The sequence below is a fragment of the Culex quinquefasciatus genome, chromosome 2 (genome assembly GCF_015732765.1).
Source record: "Culex quinquefasciatus strain JHB chromosome 2, VPISU_Cqui_1.0_pri_paternal, whole genome shotgun sequence".
NCBI classification, from domain to species: domain Eukaryota; kingdom Metazoa; phylum Arthropoda; class Insecta; order Diptera; family Culicidae; genus Culex; species Culex quinquefasciatus.
In genome coordinates, this window is record NC_051862.1 from 204258499 (window position 1) to 204281311 (window position 22813).

The following is a 22813-nucleotide window of genomic DNA, read 5'->3' on the forward strand; positions in this document are numbered from 1 at the left end:
AATTTAAAGTAAAATAATAATTTAAAAAATTCCTCATTTTTATTGAACATTGCATTGAAAACAATGTATGGTACTCATTTTGAATATTTTTTTAATTTTTAGCTTAATTTTAAAATTTCGAGTTTTCATTCATATAACTTTGCAGTCAAACACTAAATTTTAAAATTTTGTATGCCAAAATTTACAAAATCCATTCATTAACTTTTCAAAAATCATTCTTAAGATGCCTTAAGAAAATTCGAATATGGTAAAATACGCATTGTTTAAAAAATGTTTAAACTTATTTTTCCGCACAACTTTTTTTCTGAAATGTTCTAACATTGCCAATCAAAAAGAGCCCATTTTCATGATTATTTTACACGAACAGCCCGCACAATTCTATGAAAATGGCTTTTTTTGACGTAGGGACTATGTAGAAAATGTTGAAAAATAAAAAAAAAGCAATAAAAAAAAAACAAATAAGTAATTCGAGCGTGAAAAGTTTTAAATTTCATAACTGAAATAAAATTCAAAACAACATTTTGTTTAATTTTTTTTTTAAATAGGTTCGTTTACTTTTAAATTTTATAAATTTAACTTAGTTTTTAGCATGTTTTCAAAAATTCCAACATTTGAAATATTTTATAATATAAAAAAATCCAAGACTTTCTAGGCCCAGGGAAAAAAATAAAATCCCTCTGCGAAATCAAAAATATTGCTGAAAAGAGAATTCAGATCTGATGCACTGAGAGGTGTGAATGTTTTATTGAAATTTAGACTTAAAATTTTAAAAAAAATCTTAAATATAGCAATTAAAAAAGCCTAGATTAAAAAAATAAGCCGAATATTTCAAAATTTTAGGACATCAACCTTTTTAAATTACGGAATTATATTTTTATTTTCCAAATTCCTAAAATGTTAAATCTTTATTTTTTTTAAATTGTATTAATATTATTTTTAGATTTATTGTTTATTTTTTATGTATTAAAATAATGATTTTTTATTATATTTTTTTAATTTCTTTAAATTATATTTTTTCTTATTATTTTTTTTTAGTTTTTAAGCTAGTACTAATTTTATTAGAAGTTTTGTGAGATTTTTCAAATTAAAAAAAATATTTTTTTTTGTGATTTGCAATTTTATAAATTAAAAAAAAAAACTCCTTGAATTTTGAATGAATTTAGAATTCTAAAAATCAAGATTAAATTTTTTGTTAACTTATTTTTTTGATACTTTTCGATTTTATTTTTTTTATAAGTCTCAATCGCAAGTTCCCGCTTCACGATAGAATTTTCTCGAGGATGAAGATCCAGAACTCTTTAAAATACGAGATTTTTCTAGGGTTTTCCATAATTTTCGCGAAAAGATGACACTTTGCAGTAATGCAATACTGGATGGGTTGTCCGATTTGGATAAATCGCAATTTTTGCAAATTTTGATGGAATAGACAGCCCCACCAAATTTGAGCTTTATCGGCAAATAGATAATTTCGAGTGCTGTTATGCCGAAGCAGGTTTTTGATTTTGACGTTTGGAGTTTTTTTTTTTTAATTTCTGTTATTAGTTTTTATTTTATGGATTTTTACGGCTAAAATTACTTGTAATTGAACTACTTTCAAAAGTAGTTTAAATCAATAGAAAATCCGCTTTCAATCGAAATAATTGGTAAACTTTTTTTAGGTGAACATTTCGTGCTTGCCATTTTATTAGGGCACATAACTTTTTTAAACAAGATTGTGTCCCTTCACACCATATGTAAACTGTCATTTGAGTGAAAGGGATACACTATTGTTTACAAAAATTATGTGCCCTTTTGAAATGTTAGACTCCATTTATATATTTATTAAACAATAATAAAAGTAAAAAAACAGAAATCTCAGAAGAAAAATAATTTATTCGTAGTCCGTGGCGCACGCCTGTGGAACGCTTTGCCTCATCGTCTGAAAAATCTTACTTCTATTAGCAATTTCAAGCAACAGTGTAGGGAATATTTAAGGAACACTTGATAGAAACAGTTTCTTGACCAGTTTATTTTCTCACCTAAATTCTTCTTGTTGTAGTCATATTCATTTATTTTTAGGTTAAGTTATTTCTCTTTGTTTATACAATGATCATTTCATGTACTCTAACCTAATTTTTAGTCAGTTTTTAAGTTTTTGTTTGTTTGTAGTTTTATCATATTCGAACTTAATGATGTCTCTGTATACGATAAAAGGCTTGTCCTTATGTATATTTTTGAAATAAAGATACAAATACAAATACAAATAATCGGAAAAATATTACTGTAGCTTGTTCAGGCTAGAGCGTCCAATTTCCCGGGGTTACAAATTTCCCGGGAAACGGGAAATTTTCAGTCAATTTCCCGGGAAATCCCGGGAAATTTAAAATTTAGTGAAAATTGTTATGATCTTGGTTTTGATTAATATTATGCAACAGAATTGTATAGGACATCAACATCAATGGTTTAAAAAAGTGTGAAGATCAATTAACAGCTTGACTGCATGTAATAAATCATTCAACTACAAGAAATTGTATTTTGGTATTTTTTGGTGAGAAATTTTTAACTTGCCACTGTGATCAGTTTATTGAATTGAGAAAAAAACATGCAGAAATTATGTTTTTCATGAAAAATACTGGTTTCAGCTCTTGAACAAATGGTAAAGTTTTTTAGTGTTGGTTTTACTCCAAACAACCCAATTTTTAAATATTTGAAGCAAGCTTTGAAGATATTTTTGCAATTCTGGAGAACAAACAATAGAAAGCAATTTTTCAATGATTTTTTTTTTGTATTAATATGCAATATGATTTAAATTATACGATGAATTAACATCATTCCACAAAAAGTCTTAAATTTTTTCACATTTAACCCTCTAACACCTGTAGTTGCACCAGTGCTCCATAATTCTTTTACTTCAAATTGTATTTCTTCAGTACTAGGTATTCAACCAAATGAATTAATTCTTTTTGCACAAATTCGATTTTCATCTCATTTGATCATGGTAAACACAAACGTAAAATATCTCAATTTTAATTTGTTTTGATAAAATACATCAATCTGTTAAGCTTACCTAATTGTAATAATTTAATACTTATAAAGCAAGATCTATTCCCAGTTGCTTCAAAAATAAATATTATCAGAAATTATTCTGATAACATAATTTCTGATAATCTGATTAATTATATAAAACCAAACAATACATTAAATTGAACAAAATCATGTTGAGTTTGTTCATTTATTTTTTTTTTCAGAGCATTTTAAAAAACAACAGTTTCACAAATTTAAGAAAATGTATACTTCCGCTTGAATTTCGGGAATTCCCGGGAAATTTACAAATTTCCCGGGAAACGGGAAATATTTTTTTTTCGGGAAATCCCGGGAATTCCCGGGATTTTTTTTCCCGGGACGGGAAATTGGACGCTCTAGTTCAGGCCTTTCCGTAATTATGTTTTTCTGCGATAGAAACTTATACACTCAACCCCCGGTGGTTGGTCACTTTTTCGTTTGACACTTTTTTAGTTTGTACCCCGTTGGTTGGTCAAAGTCAAACTAAAAAGTGACGAACTGTCACTTTTTACACGGCGCTCACGCACACTTTCAAAACAAACGTTTAGTAGTGTGTGTGAACTCCGTGTAAAAGGGGTGTCAAACTAAAACGTGACCCCGTTCGTTTGACAACAGTTGGTGTCAAACCATCGGGGTTTGAGTGTATCCGAGTTGCCAGTCCTGCAAACTTTATAGGAGTTGTTCAAATATTGGATTTTTTTAGATGACCCTGCAGTTCAAACTCGATTATCCGTAGTAGCCTCGATTATCCGAAGTTTCGATTATCCGAAGTTCGGTTATCCGGAACAAACATTGTTTTCGTTTTTTTTCTTTTTCATGTTTGTGGGACCACATTTTAGGCAAATTTGAATAGTTGATTACCTATTATATAATAAAATGCATTTTTCAATATTTGTCACCGCCATATTGGCAGCCATCTTGTGATTCGATTATCCGAAGTGACATTTTTCCGAGGCCTTCGAATAATCGAGCCTGGACTGTATTTCTAAATTTCACTAAAGATTTCACAAAAATCTCTTTTCTGATTTATGTCAAGATTTATGTTCGATTTTGACAAGATCTCAATGATTTTGGATGCTCAGGTAAAAATTTCTCCAAATCTTGATCAACTCATTTTAACGTGTGCACTGACACTGAAACAAAAACACGCCTCAAAAAACAGCAACTGACAGTCCCCGCACAAACGTCAAATTATACAACCAACTTGTGTGACGTACTCGCGGATCGCAGGATTTCAAGTTGTGATTTAATTCTTCGAACCCGCTGCAAGGAAAAGTCCCCGCACCGTCCGAAAAAGCGGTCCACTCCGTTTCTTAACTAGTAAAGTGTGTCGCGCGCAATTCCCCGCTTCCGGTAGCATCGTAGAAAGCGTGAAACTCGGCACGGTTTGCAGGTCAAACGCAGGTCAACATGTTTACAGTAAACACACATCAGCACGTAAGTTGAGAGCAGGAGGAAAGAAAAGACTTTCAATTTCACCAATCGCCCTCGGAACGACGTCAGACTGTTTTATTTTCGTTCTGGTTTACAGCAACTGCTCTTTCATCTGTCGCAAATCGGTCCACGGCACAGTAATATTGCGCTCAAGAAGCATCACGCCAGCAGACAAACTCCGCAGCAGCATCAACAGGGGAAGGAAGCTTCCTACCTGGCCCAGAACCATGATTCGAGTAGGTTGAAGCGCTCGCTGGTCCAGTTTTACTGCGACAGCTTCCAGCGATCGGTGGAACAGCCCCAGCAGCAGCAGCCACAGTCCCAGTTGTACGAGCTGAAACTGCCCCGCCGGATCGAGCGGAACCTGCTGAAGCACTTTAGCAATGTCCACGTTATGGCCAGCGTCTGGGAGGACGTTCCGTGGAGCATTAGCTTAACGCCGAAGGCACGCCGGGGACGGACGGTGTCCGGTGGCGAGGAGACGGTCTTCTTCAACGGAGCGATGGTAAATAAGATTGTGCGGAGTTTGTTGGCGCAACCGGGGGGAGGGTTGGCCTACGTACAACAGCGTGGCTTCAAAACGGTCCGGTCGGTTAGCGCTGAAATGAAGCGAAATCCGGGACTGTTCACGCGGGTCAAGGACTCGCTGGGTAAGGGATTGAGTCTTAGGTTGTCTAGATTACGTAACTTAGAACCTTCTTTTTGCAGCGGCTCCAGCGCCGAAAATCTCCCACAAGTACGAACCGGTTCCATTTAACGCGCAAACCATAAGCCCTCAGCAGTACAACGAACCACTGAACAAGCTGCTCAGCGAGGTTAACGACCCGACCATGGCGGACGAGCAGAAGCAGCGGCTGAAGATCGCCTTTGCCGAGGGTTACCTCACCGCGACCCATCCGGACCACGAGCGCCGCTCGGGCAAAGCCATGCGCTACCTGAAGGTGCTCCAGCAGCTGCTGATCATCGTCGTGTTTATCGGAATCTTCATCAGTCTGTTTGTGTCCACAAACGGGTCCGTCTTCAGGTCTGCCATCAACCTTTGTTCTGCCTCTGCCCAAGAAACTCACGTCGCCTTCCCATTTTCAGTAGAATACAAATCGGCAACCAGGTCGAGGTCGATCCGGAGGACATCTCCGTGACTTTCGAGGACGTCAAGGGCTGCGACGAAGCGAAGCAAGAACTCAAGGAGGTCGTCGAGTTCCTGAAGAATCCGGACAAGTTCAGCAACCTGGGTGGCAAGCTCCCGAAGGGAGTCCTGCTGGTGGGACCGCCTGGAACCGGTAAAACACTGCTTGCGCGAGCCGTCGCTGGCGAAGCCGGCGTTCCCTTCTTCCACGCAGCTGGTCCGGAGTTCGACGAAGTCCTCGTTGGGCAGGGCGCTCGGCGCGTGCGGGATTTGTTCAGTAAGCTCCCCAACAAATCATCAATTAAAAAATTCTCACTGAACCAAAAACCTCCCAACAGAAGCGGCCAAGGAGCGCGCCCCGTGCGTAATCTTCATCGACGAGATCGACTCGGTCGGCGCGAAGCGAACCAACTCGGTGCTCCATCCGTACGCGAACCAAACCATAAATCAGCTACTCTCGGAGATGGACGGCTTTCAGCAGAACGAGGGCGTCATCGTGCTCGGGGCCACCAACCGGCGGGACGATCTGGACCAGGCGCTGCTCCGTCCGGGACGGTTCGACGTGGAGGTGGTGGTGCCGACGCCGGACTTTACCGGCCGCAAAGAAATCCTGACGCACTACCTGAGCAAGGTCCTGAGCAAGGACATCAACATTGACCAGCTGGCGCGGGGTACGACCGGGTTTACCGGGGCGGACATCGAGAATATGGTGAACCAGGCGGCGTTGAGGTGAGTTGAACATGGCATTTTTCGAGCTTTAAGCTAAGTACGGAGATCGGAAGACAAGAAAAGTTGTGGCTTTTTTTCGAACGAAGTTTAAAATATTTTATTAATTCTTAAATAACATTTAATAAAATTTAAGAATTTTACTTTATAATTTCTTAAATACGAAAAATCTAAAATTGATTTAAAAATTTTGAAATGCTAAAAAAAAGATTACAAAATTCTTAAATGCCGCAATTTTGTCTGAAATCAGAAACATTGGAGCATTTTTGTAGCTTTATTTTAGATCCGGATAACCAAGTACGACATGTTTTTTTATTGTTCAAATCCCTAGACTTTGGAACTTTAATTTTTGAAAATTATATTCTTTGTCATTTTTTGTTTTTATGTTAGAATTTTTAAATTATTGATTCTTCGATTTTTAATTTATTTTTATTTTGGAATTTTTGGATTTTTATGTTTTTTGATTTAAATGTTTTACATTTTTCAGTTCCGTATTTTTTAAATTTTTCGAATGTAAAATTCTTGAGAGCAATTCCAGCCCAAAACAGGTTTTTTTAGGTACTTTTTTCTCGACCCTCTCCGATTTCAATGAAACTTTGTAGACATGTTATCCTACGCTTATATAAGCCATTTATGTGTATATGGAGGCAGTTACACTCGATAATGACATTTGAGAAGGGCGTAAGTGTTTTAAATATGTTTGTATCTCGTTATTTAAATATTGCTGTATCTCGAAGCCGTTGCATCGTATCAAAAAGTGGTCAAAGACAAGCTTATATAGGAAATTTGACGGGCTTTCCGAAAAATACACTGAAAGAAAAAACACCCCACTTTTATGAGATTTTTGATGTTTGCCTTTCTTACTTATTAAGTTTAAAAGTCAAATTTGAAGCTGAGCCCACGATTTTTTTCGTTCAAATTTTTGTGAAAATAGCCTTAGATGTTACAAAAAGACTCACGAAAAATGCAGGATGGAGCAACTCACCTAAAAAAATACAAAAATCATTTACTGAAACTTTTTTTTTAAAAGTGCTCTAAACATCAAAATTTTCAAGAACCGAACACGAGAGTCGATTCTCCTGACAATTTTACATAAAAGTTTCCATATTGACCATTGCCTTAAGTCCAATTCTTGTGAAGTTATAGCGGCTTTAAAAATAAAAATGTTGAAAAATAGGGTTTTTGATAGTTTTTTGGCAATTTCTATATGACAGACTTGATTTTTTAGTCTCGAAAATATTTTTACCGGAAAGCTCGTCGAATTTCTCATAAGTTTGTCTTTGACCACATTTCAATTGGATATATGGGCTTACAGATATTAGCTAATTACATTGCTCATAACTGAAAACATAATATTTTTACAGTGTAGTATGGTAACCTGGATAGTAAATTAGCTTAAATGTCCCATATTCATTTTCATCCGTTTCAGTATTTGTTGAAGTTTGGTTCTAAATCGTGTGATCTTTCAAAAGAGCCTATAACATCCAGTACTTTGTTCTAGAAATCAGGAGTAAATCCAGTTTTTCGTGAAAACTTAACACGTAGCCTTACGTATGGGACAAACTTCAAATGCGTTTTCTCAGCTTGCTGTTTTTGCATATGGGACATTTATGCAAACATGGGCAGTTAGGCTATTTTCACAAAAAAATTGAACGAAAAAAAATCGTGGGCTCACCTCCAAATTTGACTTTTAAACTTAAAAATCAAAAAATCTCATAAAAGTGGGGTGTTTTTTCTTTCAGTGTATTTTTTTTGTCTTTGACCACTTTTTGATACGATGCAACGGCTTCGAGATACAGCAATATTTAAATAACGAGATACAAACATATTTAAAACACTTACGCTCTTCTCAAATGTCATTATCGAGTGTAACTGCCTCCATATACACATAAATGGCTTATATAAGCGTAGGATAACATGTCTACAAAGTTTCATTGAAATCGGAGAGGGTCGAGAAAAAAGTACCTAAAAAAACCTGTTTTGGGCTGGAATTGGGTACTAAAGCCCTATGTCAATTTTTATGTACAACGGTAAAAAACACGATAAAAAACCATTTCTGATCACTTTTTTTCATTTTAATGCAAAATATTTTATTTGACAAGACAACATTTTTTCGATGGATCAACTATAGTCCCCTTGGAACGAGCTGTCAAGTAGAAACTTTTCTGTCAAGAAGGACCGCGAGGTTAATTTTTCCAAATTGATTTAAAAATCCATTTTAAACTCTTTGTGATCGAACAAAGGGTCATTGTACTCAGAAAAATAAGCTTTATCGCTATAAACAATAATATCAGCAATCTAAGCTTAATTTTAGGACCCAATTGCTCTTGATTAAATTGAATTTTGAAATTTGTATGGATATTTTTCTTATTTCTAAAAATTTAAATTTAAGATTTTTAAATTTTGAGATGCTTGAAATTAAATTTCACATTTTTCAATTTTTAAAATATTGAATCTTTGATTTTTGAATTTTTGTAATTCTAAATAACTTTTTCGTATTTTGATATTTTGCTTTTTTTAAGCTTTTTAAATTTAAATCTTAAATTTTTTGCATTTTCAAATCTCTTAATTTTTTAAATGGAGGATTTTTTAAATTCTCGATCTTTTTTTTATTTTGAAATATTTATTAAAATTTGTATTTAGAATTTATGAGCTGTTAAATTTGGATATTTGATGCATGAAAATAAATTTAACATTGTTGTTGTTTTCTTATTTCTATTTTTTTTTTAAGTTTAAAAGGATTGAATATTTTGTTTTAGAATTTTAAAATTCCTATTTTTCATTTTGAAAGTTTTATGAACATTTATATTTAGAATTTCTCAACTTTTGAATTTGAATATTTGATGTTTGAAATTAAAATTCACATTTTTGATATTTTCTTTTTTTATCTTGTATCAATTTCTGTTGCTTTCGAATTTTTGTAATTTTAAATATTTTTTTATTTTGGAATTTTCGATGTTATTAAAGTTTTTGAGGTAATAAATTTTAACATTTTTCTATTTTAAAATTCTTGATTTTTTTTTGATTTTTGAATTTTCGAAAATTTGTTTACACAGCAAATTTTGGATTGCCATTTCAGAAAAATAATTAACTGAAAACGATTCAGTAATCTTCACTTTTGCTGAAATTCGGTAATGAACAAAAACATTGCTGAAAAATCGGTAACTGCATATCTGTCAAACTGAAATGTCACTTATGACTATTGTTTGGATGTTGCCGAGAGAAATCCTCTTCGAAATGTGCTGTGTTTTTATTATTATTTTGTACTGTGAGCTTTAAAAACAAAAGTGAATAACAAATGCCTCGATGCTAACCACCGGTTTTTTGGTTTGGACGATTGATGAAATAAATGTACTGGAAACGTTTTTAATGACAAGTAAAATCAAATTTAAATAACTAAACTTCCAGCAACGATTGCTGAACCTTCAGCAAATGATCTGTTAAACTGCCACAAGAATATAACTGAATTTTCAGCAAAATAATTTCATCCAAAACCATTTTACTGAAATTTCAGTAAATCATCTGTCAAAGTGACAAATGTTAACTGTTAAGGCTAGTACGCAGATCGGAAGGAAAGGGGTCAAGAAACAGCTTTACGAACAGCAGAACAAAGGAGAGGGAGCGATTTCTTGGGGCCCTCTCTGGCTTGTTTTCACTGCCGCTGCTGCCCATTTGAAATTTTCCTTGACCGGTTTCTTCCGAAGTGCATACCAGCCTTTAACTGTTAACTGAGAATGCAGTTAAATCTAAATTACTGAATCGTTTACTGAAATTTCAGTAGATGAAAATTCAGTAAAAACTTTCAGCATATCAGCAAAAAAAAAAATGGTGTGTAGTGTGCGTGAGATCGGGCTTAGATAACTCTATCGAGGTTGTCAAGATTTCAACCAATCAGAGTGTGGGTCCAAAATAGGTACAGCGATGTCTCCAAAATACATTCAATAAGTCCAAAAAGCATCCAAAAAATGTTTTACTTGAAATGCTTATTTACAATGAAATGGTTAAATTATTTTTAATTTTCAATAGTACACTTTGTTAAGCATAAATTGGTCTACAAAACAGTTAAACCGTTACCGAGAACAAGGCGAAATAAGTTGGTGCTTTGCATAGTAGGTCCAAGATAGGGTCAAAAAAAATCAAAAAATCAAATTATTCGCTCTACAGCATTGCCTTGGCGTTCCCGATTACGGGATTCCTTCTCGAAACTAGGTGTCCGAAGGCTTGATTGTTGAGGCAATTGCAAACCTCTTTTTACACCTAAGCTTCCATCCATCCCGGGATTCGAACTGACGACCTTTGGATTGTGCGTCCAACTGCCTACCAGCGACTCCACCGGGACAGGACCCAGGGAGACGACTCCTACACCTGGACTGAGCTATCGACCTAACCTCTAGGTTAGACCGGGGCCAACATTTACTTCCCCATCCGACGGAAGGCGTGATCAGACAAATTTCGTCTCAAAATTTGCCACCGGGACCTTCTGGGATCGAACCCAGGCCGACTGGGTGAGAGGCAATCACGCTTACCCCTACACCACGGTCCCGGCAAGATAGGGTAATATACCCTATTAGAGAGGGATTTTAATAGTTTAAGTGAAATGACCAGATGGGAACTTTAGCAAGTGACCGCTGTTTTTTTCCACATAGCACGGTGCCGTAAACATACTCGTTTCTCAGGTAAATTTATTCGGCTGGAAAGCGTTGCAAAAGCAAGAAAACTTTTAGTTGCTCAAATCATCCTCTTGAGTATAAAAAATATATGTATTGAATTTTGGAATGATTTAAAAAATTTATATTTAAATTTAAAAAAAATAAACATATGAAAACATCTTTGGAAGAAATATGTTAAAAGGGTAAAACCCTTTTTGTAATTAAATAAAAAAAAAAAAATATTATGGAATTAAAACCAACATTGTTATGATAAATTTACACTATTCACACAAACAGAGCGGCCATCGACGGCGCCGAAACGGTGGGCATGAAGCACCTGGAGAACGCCCGCGACAAGGTACTTATGGGCCCGGAGCGCAAGTCCCGCCTGCCGGACGAGGAGGCGAACAAGATTACGGCGTACCACGAGGGTGGCCACGCGATCGTCGCCTACTACACCAAGGTGGGGTTGCTTTGATCGTTGCTTTTTTTTAAGATTTGGTTGATAAGTGGGGTTGTTTGCTTCTAGGAATCCCATCCGCTGCACAAGGTTACAATCATGCCACGCGGGCCGTCCCTCGGCCACACCGCTTACATCCCGGAGAAGGAGCGGTACCACGTCACCAAGCAGCAGCTGCTGGCCATGATGGACACGATGATGGGCGGGCGGGCGGCCGAGGAGCTGATCTTTGGCGCCGACAAGATCACTTCCGGTAGGTTTGAGTTGAGGTTGATTGGGGGAGTTGTAGCTTAAGGTTGATTCTTCCAGGTGCCAGCAGTGACCTGAAGCAGGCGACGTCAATCGCGTCGCACATGGTTCGCGAGTGGGGCATGTCCGAGCGGGTCGGTCTGCGCACGATTGAGTCTTCGAAGAGCTTTGGCGCCCCGACGGAGGTCCTGTCGGCGTCGACGGTCGAAAGCGTCGATCTGGAGATCAAGAAGATCATGAACGACAGCTACGAACGCGCCAAGAGCATCCTGAAGCAGCACGCCAAGGAGCACAAAGCGCTGGCCGAGGCACTGCTCAAGTACGAAACGCTAGACGCCGAAGACATCAAGGCGATCCTCGGCGGTGAAAAGATGCCCGTTGAAGATCACTAAGTGTGTGGCAACAACAACAACACCCCTGCGTCGACCCAAACTACTTAGGAGTATGCAGCATATAAATATTATATTATATTTAATCAACGCCTAAACCTTCCTCATCCTCTTTTAACACACTGAAAGCCTCCCCCTCTTTATTTCAATTTAGGCTTAGCTGGTAAAAACTAGGAAGAACACAAAAACTAACAAACGTTGAAGTAGAAAATGTTCCAAGAAACAAAATCATGTGACACATTTGCCCGGCCCGGAAGTGGCCAACACAGCAGTGCAAGCAAGTTATATATTCCAAAATAAAGGGCATGCAAAAATGCGCGCGCTATCGTTAAACAAACGGCGTCCCACTTTATTTTGACTTGTTCATACATTGCACGATCTTTTCGCCGATCGTCTTAACGTGCGCCGCAAACCCGGGTTCCATCTTGACCATGCACTCGTACGAGGATTCAGTTTTCTTTTTGCAGTCTGCGAATTCCTTCTTCGAAGCTTCGATCTCCTTTTTCAGATCTTGCTGCATTGTCTTGAAGCAGGGTTCGATCTGGAAGTTCAAAAATGTTACTTTTTAGATCATACACTAATTATAGTAATTTACCTCTACCTTTTTGAAATTAGGCAACTTTCCAGCAGCCCCAATAATGGGGTTTCTAATGTGTTCCTGAAGCCGGTTGTTCAGCGATCCCTTCAGATATTCGTCCTGGATATCGTCAACATTCGCGGCAGCCCGCACAAGTTCAGTCGCTTTCTGGTAAGTATTCCGAGGATCGCCTCGTTCGTCCTCTTTAGAAGCCTTCGATGGCTTCTCTTCTGGCTTTTTATCCTCTCCAGTAGGTTCCTCACCCCCTTCAGTTGATCCCTCACCAACTTGATCCGTCGTATCCCCGTCATCCACTTTCGTTTCCTCACCCCCTTCAGTTGACCCCTCCTCACCTTGCTCTGTCGTAGCCCCGTCCTCCTTGTCCTTTTCCTCCCCTCCATCAACCGGTGCTTCCTCTTCCGGTGTGGCCCCGTCCTGTTCGCCCTCCGCCTTGTACTCGACCTTGCCGTCCCACTCGGCGTCGCAAAAGTCCTCTTCAACGGGTTTTTCGTCACCCCACGAAAATGCAACGTGGGCGAGGCTTAGCGCTAGTAACAGTTTGAAAAGCAAGCTCATCTTTGAGCGAGAGATCATAACTGGAGATTTCATGGTTCAGAAGTGGATCTTATAAATCTCAACGGGAGGTGGGATGTTTGATCAACACGTGGCGTGCGAACGAAGCTAAACAAATTCCACCTGTATCAATGTGATCTCGGTGATTGTTGGTTTAATCATCGATGAAGCAATTCTCAACGTTTTCGCATTTTTTTAACGTTTGTATTTTGAATCTGGAAATGAATTAAGTGTTCGCCATGGTATATCCACGCATCCTTCCTTTCTAGTTGATATTGTGAAATATGGTTCGTTCATATAATCTGTCTCACTGCTGCTAATTTAACGCAGTGGGCCTGGCCGTTTCATTAAATGTGATTCATTTGTGGTGGTCTGCTTTTGTGTTCGGTTAGATTAAACTTGATTTTTAAGAAATGTTGAATGAAACCCTTATTTTTTTAAATTAGGTATTAATTTTAAGTTAAGGATTTTTTTTTTCGAAATTGTTAGTATTGAAATCTAACACCCTCATTTTATCACTTTTTCAATTTTGTTATGTTTTAAAATTTTCAACTTCTCTAATTTAAAGTTTGGCTTTTATGGCAAAAAAAATAAAATTAATTTAATAATAAAAAAAAAATTAAAATTAAGCGATTGTCCACGCTCTATACAAAAAGTTTTTTTTTGTGGGGGGATGAGATTCCCAAAAAAGTGTCCACGTGGTTTATGGTTTCAAAAAAATATAATTTCTATTTTTTTTAGGGCCGTGAGGACTTCGGATAATCAAGGATGAGTAGTAAAAAAATTAAAATCCCTCTAATTTTTAAATTTGCATTTTTTATATTTTTTATTTAGTTTTTTTTAACATTCAAGCGAGCATTCAAGTTTTGATTTATAACATTTTTATTTTGCATAAATTTTAAATTTTCGAGCATTCAAATGTTTCAGTTTTTAATATTATATTTTTTATTGTCGATTTTTCAAAAAATCTAATTATTCGCTCTACAGCATTGCCTTGACGGGATTCGAACTGACGACCTTTGGATTGTTAGTCCAACTACCTACCAGCGACTCCAACCGAGACAGGACCCAGGGAAACGACTCCTACACCTGGACTGAGCTTGGTTAGTCCGGGGCCAATATTTACTCCCCGTCGGACGGAAGGCGTGATCAGACAAATCTCGTCTCGAAAATTGCCACCGGGACCTTCTGGGATTGAACCCAGGCCGACTGGATGAGAGGCAACCGTGTCGATTTTTTATTTTTTCAAATCTTAAAATTTTTATTTTTTCACATTTTTCTGGTTAGTTTGCAATACATCGTATCAACCATCGCAACCTCCGACCAGAGACTAATTAGTCTATACTCCGACTCTTATTTCCGGCTTACTCTTTTCAAATAGACATAGGAAACCCATGGTGCATTGGTAATTTTGAAAAAGTAATCTAGATTTGATTATTTCATGTCAGATGTAAACATCCTCTAGCGTGAGCAGGACACACTCTTTGTTTACAAACCCACAACGGCCCTTTGGCATTGTTTTGCTTGATTTTTCTCTAAAAGAAATCCAATTTTTATTGTTTTTCAGTAAAGAGCATTTAAAAGGACGAGCATATGAACAGATAAAAGATTTTTTGATTTTTGATAACTCGTAAATTGATAGAGAACCGACCCAAAACGGCTCTGTTTACACTTGTGGCGTTGGACATTCTGAAAACTTTGTAGTTTAAAATTAAATTTCTACAATTTAAAATTATTGATCCAGACTCGAATCATCCGAAGTTCGATTATCTGAAGGTTTGTATGGGACTTTGGATAATCAAATCACGAAAAAAAAACATGTTTATTTTGTTTTCTTATATTTCACCTCAAATTCAAATCCGAAACCCAATTTTAGTCAAATTTGAATAGTTGATTGCCTATTAAATTACAAAATGCATTTTTTTAAATATTTCATCACGGCCATTCTAGCCGCCATCTTAGATTCCTTACCCTAAATTCTTAAGGCTCTGAAAGGCATCATCCCAATCAATTCCCGATCCCAAGAGTGAAGGACACCTACGACCTTAATCACTTTAGAGTAGTTTATGGGTCATATAAGCTCAATAATAAAAAAAATAAGACAAAAAAGCAAAATTTTCGTGAATCGCTTCCGAAGTGTATTTTTTCCCAGGCCTTCGGATAATTGAGTCTGGACCTCGGTCTGGACAGTACTTATGTTTTTAAGAATTTTTTGATATTTTTATTTTTGAATTTTTCAATTTCGGATTTATTTATTTCTAAAAATTTTAAATTTTTAAATTAAATTTTGCCAAGCACAAGCACAATTACGGCTGGCCTGCCAGCTACCCTTCAGTACTGCGTGTTTTGCTAAATAAAATAGATAAATCGAAGCCAACATTTCAAAAGGCATCATGTACATTTTGACACTTTCTGGGTTATTGCATATTCTGAAAGTACTCCTAATAAGCTACCTCTCCACCAAAAATGAGCAAAAGTTACTTCAGTAAAGTGTGTTTAATAATGATTTTAAATAAAGTAACATAAACAAAATCTCTGGCATCAGCAGTGCCTGTTTGTATAGCTCTGTCAACCTGTCAAATAAAAGACTACATGAACCTCGAGACGAAAAAAAAAGCATCATGAAAAGACACCATGTACATTTCCAGAGTTTTTTTTAACTATTGTCTTTTATATGCTTATAGGTCCTATTAAAAAAACTCTAGATTTGTCGACGAAAAGCGAATCATAACAAAACTTCCCCTGCAATGACAGCAGGGTGATATAGACGATATAAAAGATGGTGATTTCAAAAGAAGTTATGTTTGTTTTTCTTAAATATAATGACGAAAATAATGTTTTACACTTGACCCCCGGTGGTTGGTCACTTTTTCGTTTGACACTTTTTTCGTTTGTACCCAGTTGGTTGGTCAAAGTCAAACTAAAAAGTGGCGAACTGTCACTTTTTACACGGCACTCACGCACACTATCAAAACAAACGTTTGATAGTGTGTGTGAACTCCGTGTAAAAGGGGTGTCAAACTAAAAAGTGACCCCGTTCGTTTGACAACAGTTGGTGTCAAACCATCGGGGTTTGAGTGTATTGAATATGGATGATCAAGTATCAATTAAAGGCTAGTATGCAGATCGGAAGGAAAGGGGTCAAGAAACAGCTTTACGCACAGCAGAACAAAGGAGAGGCAATGGTTTCTTGGGGCTTTTCTTCACCCTCTCTGGCTTGTTTTCGCTGCCGCTGCTGCCCATTTGATTTTTTCTTGACCGGTTCCTTCCGAAGTGCGTATACCGCTCAAAGCAATGTTTTTCATCGTCTTTGATCATTAGAGCATCTTCTTTTGCTTTTATATTAAAATGGGAATTGATAAATGATGCTCAACATTCAAATGCGTTTTCTCAAAACGCACGGTTTGTACATGATGCTTTTTGAAATGTTGGCGTCGAAATAACCTGTTGTTCCGTAAATAGCTAAATAGTTGTAGCTATCAAAATGCCTTTACGCCGAGCTTTACGCTCTTTTCAAATGTTGCTTCAGAAAATTATTCTTTGGTTTTAGGACCCTATTACTAGAGACCCTAAATAGGGAGACTGGTCTAAGTTTGCTAAATCGATCTGGCAACGTATGTTTTGAGCTTGGCAACACTGATAATGGCCTATCTACAATCACTTAGCTTAGAAAATTTCACTTAGCTTAGGAATTTGAATCAATGGAAATGAAGCCGAGCTTCTACAATGGAAAAGTAATCAAATTAGAAACTGACGTATGGTTTGAAAAATTTCAAAATCTACGGTAAGTTGACGTTTCAATATCAAAGGTAAACAAACAACTGCATAGCAACGTATATCAGCCCAGCAAAATTTCTAAGTTGATTGTGGATGACGGCCGTAAGTTGCGTACTTTCCTAAGTAACTACTTTACTTAGATGTTCTAAGCTAAGTGATTGTAGATAGGCCATAAGTTTTGCTGGGCGTAAAGGCAAATGCTCGTTTGGATACGTCAAACTCGTGTCTGTTTGGGTACGTCAAATTCACTTCGACCAGTCTCCCTATTAAGGATCTCTACCTATTACATATTAAAGTTCATTGAATTTGAAAGACCTTGGTTATGGACGACCCTCTTTCCCTTTCTGAAGGGATCTTTCCAAAGCCAGTTTGCTACCCTGCGCATTTCGCGAAACTTCTGTCATCCTTTCACACTTTTCTTTTGCTTTCCACTCGCATTGTTCTCCCAACGCTTGCTGTGTTCGGACGTTTCGTTCAACTCCGCGCTCAGAAACTTTTAAAAAACCGCGTGTTTTGATTTTTTTTCTTCGAAAAAAGGAAAAAAAAAGTTCTCGAATTTCTCCGACATCTACCGAACTAAAAACATGAACGTGATGAAGTCGTGCGTGCTGTGCCACAAACCTGCGGAACTGATGTGCAGCCGCTGTTTCGCTTTTTACTGCACGATGCAGTGCCAGATCGAGGACTGGGAGATTCACAAAAAGAGCTGCATCGCCCTGCCGTGAGTAGATTCTGTGTCTGGGAAGGGTTCCAGTTTTTTAACGGTGAGTCAATCTTGGCAGGAAACTGGTCCCGAACGCGAGCTACCTGAGCGTGCTGGGCGTTTCGCGCACCGAGTCGATATCCGCCGCCGGCCTGGGTCGGATGTGGCAAAACAACGCGCGGGCGTTAAAGCCCCTCCGGAAGCCGAACATTCCGCTGGGGACGATCGAGGTGTCGCTGGACCGGGAGGCTACGGCGAAGCTTACGGAACCGGAGGCGGAGCCGGTCTCGAAGGAGATTACCGTAACGACGGCGTCGACTAGTTCCGTGGCCGATTCTGTCGAGCGGGTGGCCAAGATGAAGCTGCAGGAGGTCGAGAAGCAGCAGCAGGTTGAAGTTAACGGGAGCGGGGTCAAGCCGCAATCGTTGGCCAAGCTGAAGATTGACATCATCAAGAATCACCAGGTGAACAAGGGGAAGGTTGGGCCGGTTGTTGCGGCGGCGGCTGCGCCGGAAGTGAAGGTTGCGCCGCAACAACCAAAGCCGTGGCTGTTGCACTTTCCGATCGAGAAGCCCGTCGGGGAGCCGTTCGAGGTGATCGTTCAGTGTCTGGTTGGGTCGAACCGGGCCTGGGTCATGCTGGCCAGTTACGAGGCGGATAGCGACAAGCTGTTGAACGACATCAACCAGCAGCTGGGCACGGCCGGCGAACCGGTCAAGTATGATGAGGTTCAGGTCGAAGGTATCTACGCGGCGCCGTACGAGAACTGTTTCTACCGGGTTGTGGTGCTGGAAAAAACCGTCCCGTCGAAGGGTTTGCTCAAGGTTCGCCTGATCGATTACGGCAACGAGTTGGTCATTCCGTCGACGGAGTTGCGACCGCCGCTGCTGTTGATGAAGAATCTGCGCGCGTTCGCGTTTCAGGTGGAGATCGTCAATTTGAGCCATCCGCTGGAGGTCAACGAGCGCATCCGGATTCGGATGAAGGACGCGGCGGAGGTTGATGGCCGTAAGCTGGTGGAGATCGTGCAGCCACCGGTGACGCCGTACTTGCTGGACATGCTGGGCTCAGCCGAGGACAATTTCGGCGAGGGGGGAATTATTGCGATTCTGTCGTCGCGCACGGCCTTGGTCATGGTGACCAGTGCGGTGGTGAAGCCGACCATGAAGGTGCTGTACAATCAGCTGCCGGAGTTGGCTCCGAAGCAGTTCTTGCCGTTGGCCGATAAGCTTAAGATTGGCGATCTGGTTTGTATCGAGACCGCGGACGACGGTTGGTCCCGGGGGCTGGTCGTGGAGCAACACGACAAAAACTGGTTGTTTTACACGGTGGACAACGGAACGGTCGAGCTGATCTCGGACGAGAAGCAGATCCGAGCGCTACCGGAGGAATACAAACAGAAGCCGTACCTCGTTTTGCAGATGGACCTCTCGCGGGTCATCATGAAGGAGCTCGAGTTCAAGCAGCGGTGCTACCTGCCAAGCTTTGCCTTCGGCTTTGAGCGACTTGCCTACGATCAGCAGACACGCACCATGAAGGCCACCCTCAAGGACGTCGAGGGAAAGCGCCAGCTTGCCGAGGTCACCTTCCGCAACTTTGTCTGCGACCTCAAGCAGGTCGACATCAACTACTGGCCGCACATCCCGCAGGACAAAAGCATCGTCCGGATTACGTCCGTTCTGGACGCGTCCACGGTGATCGTGTGCCCCAAAGACAAGATCAACGTGTACACCGAGCTGCTGCAGACGATTCTTCCCGTGTTGAAGCAGCTTACGGCACCGCCCAAGCCCAACGATGTCATTGTTGGCGTTGATGAACTCGCGATGCCGTACCGGGCTCGAGTCTTGAAGGTCATCTCCGCGAACGCCGTCGAAGTCCTCGATCTGGACAACGGCTCCATCAAGACGGTCCCCTCGGACAGGTTGTACGGCGCCAACGGGTTCATCCGCAACCTGCCGGTCTACCCGATGAAGGTCAAAATCCGCGACCTGGATCCGGCCGCCGTGAAGAACCCCGAACTGATCATCGAGCAGCTGCAAGACTTGCGGTCCGCCAAACGTCTCCTGAAGCAGCTGTTCGAGAGCAAGTCCTACATGTACGACGGCGTCAAGCTGATCGACCTAAACATGAATCGCTCGCTGGGGGCCCTGCTACTGGAGAACCACGACAAGAAGCTCAACGAGGCGGCCGAAGCCGAGCGAAAGAAGGCCGAAGCGGAAAAGCTCAAGCGCGAACAGGAGGAGGAAGCTGCACGGCAAGCCAAGGCCGAAGCTGAGCGTAAGAAGCGCGATCAGGAAGCGGAAATCGAACGCCAGAAGGCCGAGCAGGAACGCATGGAAGCCGAGAAGCGAAAGTTGGCGGAGGAACAGGCCAAGGCTGCTGCTGTTGCGGCAGCCGCCTCAACCACCCCCACCAAGCTCACCTACAACGACCTCAAGCTGGTCAAACTGCCGGCGGGGACGCCGAACGTCAAGCTGTCCATCCTGGACGACAGCGACGTGGGCCGCGGCATCATCACCGTGTGCGTGTTCGACGAGGAAAATGCCGCCCACTACGACAAGCTGGACACGACGGTCAACAAGATTGCGGCGACCATCGGCGGCGACGGCTACGATCCGGAGTAAGTCCCCAAACAACAACACGGCTCTCAATCTTCAAAACTAACCATCAAAAAAAAATCTCAGGGTGGACGAGCTGTGCGTGGCGATCTACGACGCGGACAAGCGCTGGTACCGGGCGCTCTGTCTGACGCCGCCGGACGGCGCCGGCGCCTTCATGGTGCAGTTCGTCGACTACGGGAACGTGGCCACGGTGAAGCGGGCGGCGATCCGCGCGATGACGCCGGAGCTGAACTTTTCCTGTACGGCGCACACGTGCAAGCTGAAGGACCTGGAAAGCGCCAAGGGCAAGCTGGGCCAGCATCAGCAGCAGCAGGGGTACGTCGTGGCGGCGGAGATCGCGATGGACGGGGATGTTTATCTGTTGAAGTTTTGAGGGGGGAGGATATTTTTTTTTTGTTACTGACTGATAACGATTCCTTTTGAGAAGGAAAAGAGTTTCTGATGATGTTTTTGTTTGATAGAACAAATATGATTTTTTTCACGTTTTTGACGGTTCGTATGTAGTTGAAATAAAGCCACCATCCGCAAAAGTTCCATTCTCCTTCCATAGGGTAAAATCATGGTGTCGATTTCTGGAAAAGTCAGGGAAAACCTGGAATTGTCAGGGAATTTTATGCTGGGTCAGGGAATTTCGATGATCTTAAAAATATTACTACAAAATTTCATTTCTTTTTAAAAGTTCGCACTTGATGATGTATTTGAACGTCTTCCAGGCCAAATTTTGCAATATAATATTTAATTTTTGATAATATCTATTTTTAAATTGGTCAGTCCGGAAGGAACGCAGAACTCCATATAAAAATGCTTAAGAAAAGGGTCACGATGCAAAGCGCGTAGCTTGTTTGCAATATGTTTAGGTTTAAAAATCAAATAGGGTATATGGCCCTATTTTGGACCTACTATGCAATTTGGATTTGATTTGGATTTCCGTTCAACTAAAAATTCCAAATTACTAGCGCACACAGGGTGGGACAATTTGAGGCAGTTACCCCACCATCTTCAGAGATTTGTTCTAAAATTTGTTGTTTGCTTAGCATATAGGGACCATAGAGAAAATCATACATTTTGTCAGAAAAATTGAATGATTTAAAAAAAAACCAATGCCTAAAAATTCGAACATTTGAAAATTAAAAAAATTAATCTAAAATTCTAAAGCATAAAGATTCAAAATTTTTAAAATTTTGAAATTCTGATATTTTGAAATTGTTGATTTCTTAATTAAATTCTGATTCCAAAATTCTAACAAAAATTGTAAGGTTAGAAAATTTTCCAAAATTTCACTTTAGTATTCGTTATCTAAATTTTTATTTTTCTCAAAATTAAACTGAACTATGAAAGTAGTCTAATTTTGTGTAATCTAAAATGTAAGCAAAATAGTGATGGTGAAATGGAATTAAAAATTAAAGAATTAAATTCAAGAATTAAAGAAATAAAACAAAAATTTAAGGAAAAACAGGGTTTTTACGGCTACACTCAACTTATTTTTAAACATACTGACTCTGAATAATTAATTTCTTTAATGTTTTGAGTGATGTTTTTTATCCTTATTTATTGTTCTTTTGTATTGGGTACATTCAATTTTAATCTCACAAGATCTTAATCATATTTCAAACTTTTCCTGAAGATACAGACATTTGGATGTAACAAACAGAAGCTTCTCCGCCTTTGAATTTATGATGGGATTCAACCAGAAGAATTTTTTTTTTAATTTGAACATTCTTGAAGAGAAATAAAAAAATCAAAACATTCAAAAATTACAGCACCAACTTTCAAAATTGGATTATTTAGAAATTATAAAAAAAATTAAAAAAATAGTATTAAAAAACCAAAAAAAAAAATCATATTGAATAAGAAATTAAAAGACCCGAAATTTTTAAATCAAAAATTACAAAAATCAGAAAACAAAAATCAAAGATATCAATATTTAAAAAAAATAAAATAAGAACAATCAAGAGAACCAATTTTTTTTTAAATCCTCAAATTCTTAAGTTCTTAAGTTCTTAAATTCTTAAATTCTGAAATTCTTAAATTCTTGAATTCTTAAATTCTTTAATTCCTAGGTTCTTGAATGCTGCCATTTTTGTTACCATCTTAGATTGCAGAAAACCTGATAAAATTTGAAGTGTTTTTGGAGTTTTTGTTTTGTTTAGAGAAATTTTGAGAAGAAGATGTAGGAAAATTTGCTTCGATTTTTCTAAGTGACGCTTTGGTAAGATTATCGAATATGAACTGTATCTTAACCCCTTCCCGCCCAGAGCAAAATCGAGATTTTTTACGTATTTCACCATAATTCGTAACTGGATCGACCAAGTTGGATGAAATTTTAATGGTTATAAGCTAACAATCTATATAAACTAACGCAGGTTGAATCAGGTTGAAAAAATGCATGGTTGCAGAGAAATTTAGTTTTGAAGACAAAAAATAGTGGTGCTCTGGAGTAACCATGGGCGTTAGAGGGTTAAATTTAAAATCTCTAGATCGAGATAA

The 22813-nt window shown here is 39.1% G+C and overlaps 3 protein-coding genes across 5 annotated transcripts; 2 read left to right on the top strand and 1 right to left on the bottom strand.

The window, feature by feature from the left end:
• The first annotated feature begins 4224 nt into the window (after positions 1 to 4224).
• Positions 4225 to 12412, top strand: LOC6034398 (ATP-dependent zinc metalloprotease YME1L). Of its 2 annotated transcripts, none has more exons than XM_038254532.1 (8): positions 4225 to 4479; positions 4574 to 5126; positions 5185 to 5500; positions 5563 to 5879; positions 5941 to 6331; positions 11275 to 11440; positions 11507 to 11690; positions 11747 to 12412. In XM_038254532.1, exons 1-8 carry the CDS (start codon positions 4453 to 4455, stop codon positions 12076 to 12078), a joined length of 2286 nt encoding a protein of 761 aa, XP_038110460.1. In that variant the 5' UTR covers positions 4225 to 4452; the 3' UTR covers positions 12079 to 12412. The 2 variants fall into 2 exon arrangements, with proteins under 2 accessions (XP_038110460.1, XP_038110461.1); XM_038254533.1 differs by having other exon boundaries at positions 5566 to 5879; positions 11747 to 12408.
• On the bottom strand, positions 12401 to 13244 carry LOC6034397 (30 kDa salivary gland allergen Aed a 3). 2 transcript variants are annotated; one of them, XM_038254534.1, is made up of 2 exons: positions 12677 to 13244; positions 12401 to 12616 (listed from the first exon to the last, which is right to left on the bottom strand). In XM_038254534.1, the coding sequence occupies exons 1-2, from the start codon at positions 13226 to 13228 to the stop codon at positions 12425 to 12427; spliced, it is 744 nt and encodes a 247-aa protein (XP_038110462.1). In that variant the 5' UTR covers positions 13229 to 13244; the 3' UTR covers positions 12401 to 12424. The 2 variants fall into 2 exon arrangements, with proteins under 2 accessions (XP_038110462.1, XP_001844715.2); XM_001844663.2 differs by having other exon boundaries at positions 12671 to 13244.
• A 4210-nt stretch (positions 13245 to 17454) lies between these two features.
• LOC6034396 lies at positions 17455 to 20856 on the top strand. Its single transcript, XM_038256400.1, has 3 exons — positions 17455 to 17723; positions 17785 to 20325; positions 20390 to 20856. Exons 1-3 carry the CDS (start codon positions 17587 to 17589, stop codon positions 20697 to 20699), a joined length of 2988 nt encoding a protein of 995 aa, XP_038112328.1. The 5' UTR covers positions 17455 to 17586; the 3' UTR covers positions 20700 to 20856.
• Positions 20857 to 22813: the final 1957 nt, after the last annotated feature.

Bases quoted from the DNA above. Each gene is read 5' to 3' on its own strand.
- LOC6034398 (XM_038254532.1), top strand. From the start codon at position 4,453: ATGTTTACAGTAAACACACATCAGCAC. The intron at 5,880-5,940 runs GTAAGCTCCCCA...ACCTCCCAACAG, and splicing joins GCGCGTGCGGGATTTGTTCA to AAGCGGCCAAGGAGCGCGCC. The intron at 11,691-11,746 runs GTAGGTTTGAGT...TGATTCTTCCAG, and splicing joins CGCCGACAAGATCACTTCCG to GTGCCAGCAGTGACCTGAAG.
- LOC6034397 (XM_001844663.2), bottom strand. From the start codon at position 13,228: ATGAGCTTGCTTTTCAAACTGTTACTAGCGCTAAGCCTCGCCCACGTT. The intron at 12,617-12,670 runs GTAAATTACTAT...TTGAACTTCCAG, and splicing joins CTAATTTCAAAAAGGTAGAG to ATCGAACCCTGCTTCAAGAC.
- LOC6034396 (XM_038256400.1), top strand. From the start codon at position 17,587: ATGAACGTGATGAAGTCGTGCGTGCTGTGCCACAAACCTGCGGAACTG. The intron at 17,724-17,784 runs GTGAGTAGATTC...CAATCTTGGCAG, and splicing joins AAGAGCTGCATCGCCCTGCC to GAAACTGGTCCCGAACGCGA. The intron at 20,326-20,389 runs GTAAGTCCCCAA...AAAAAATCTCAG, and splicing joins GGCGACGGCTACGATCCGGA to GGTGGACGAGCTGTGCGTGG.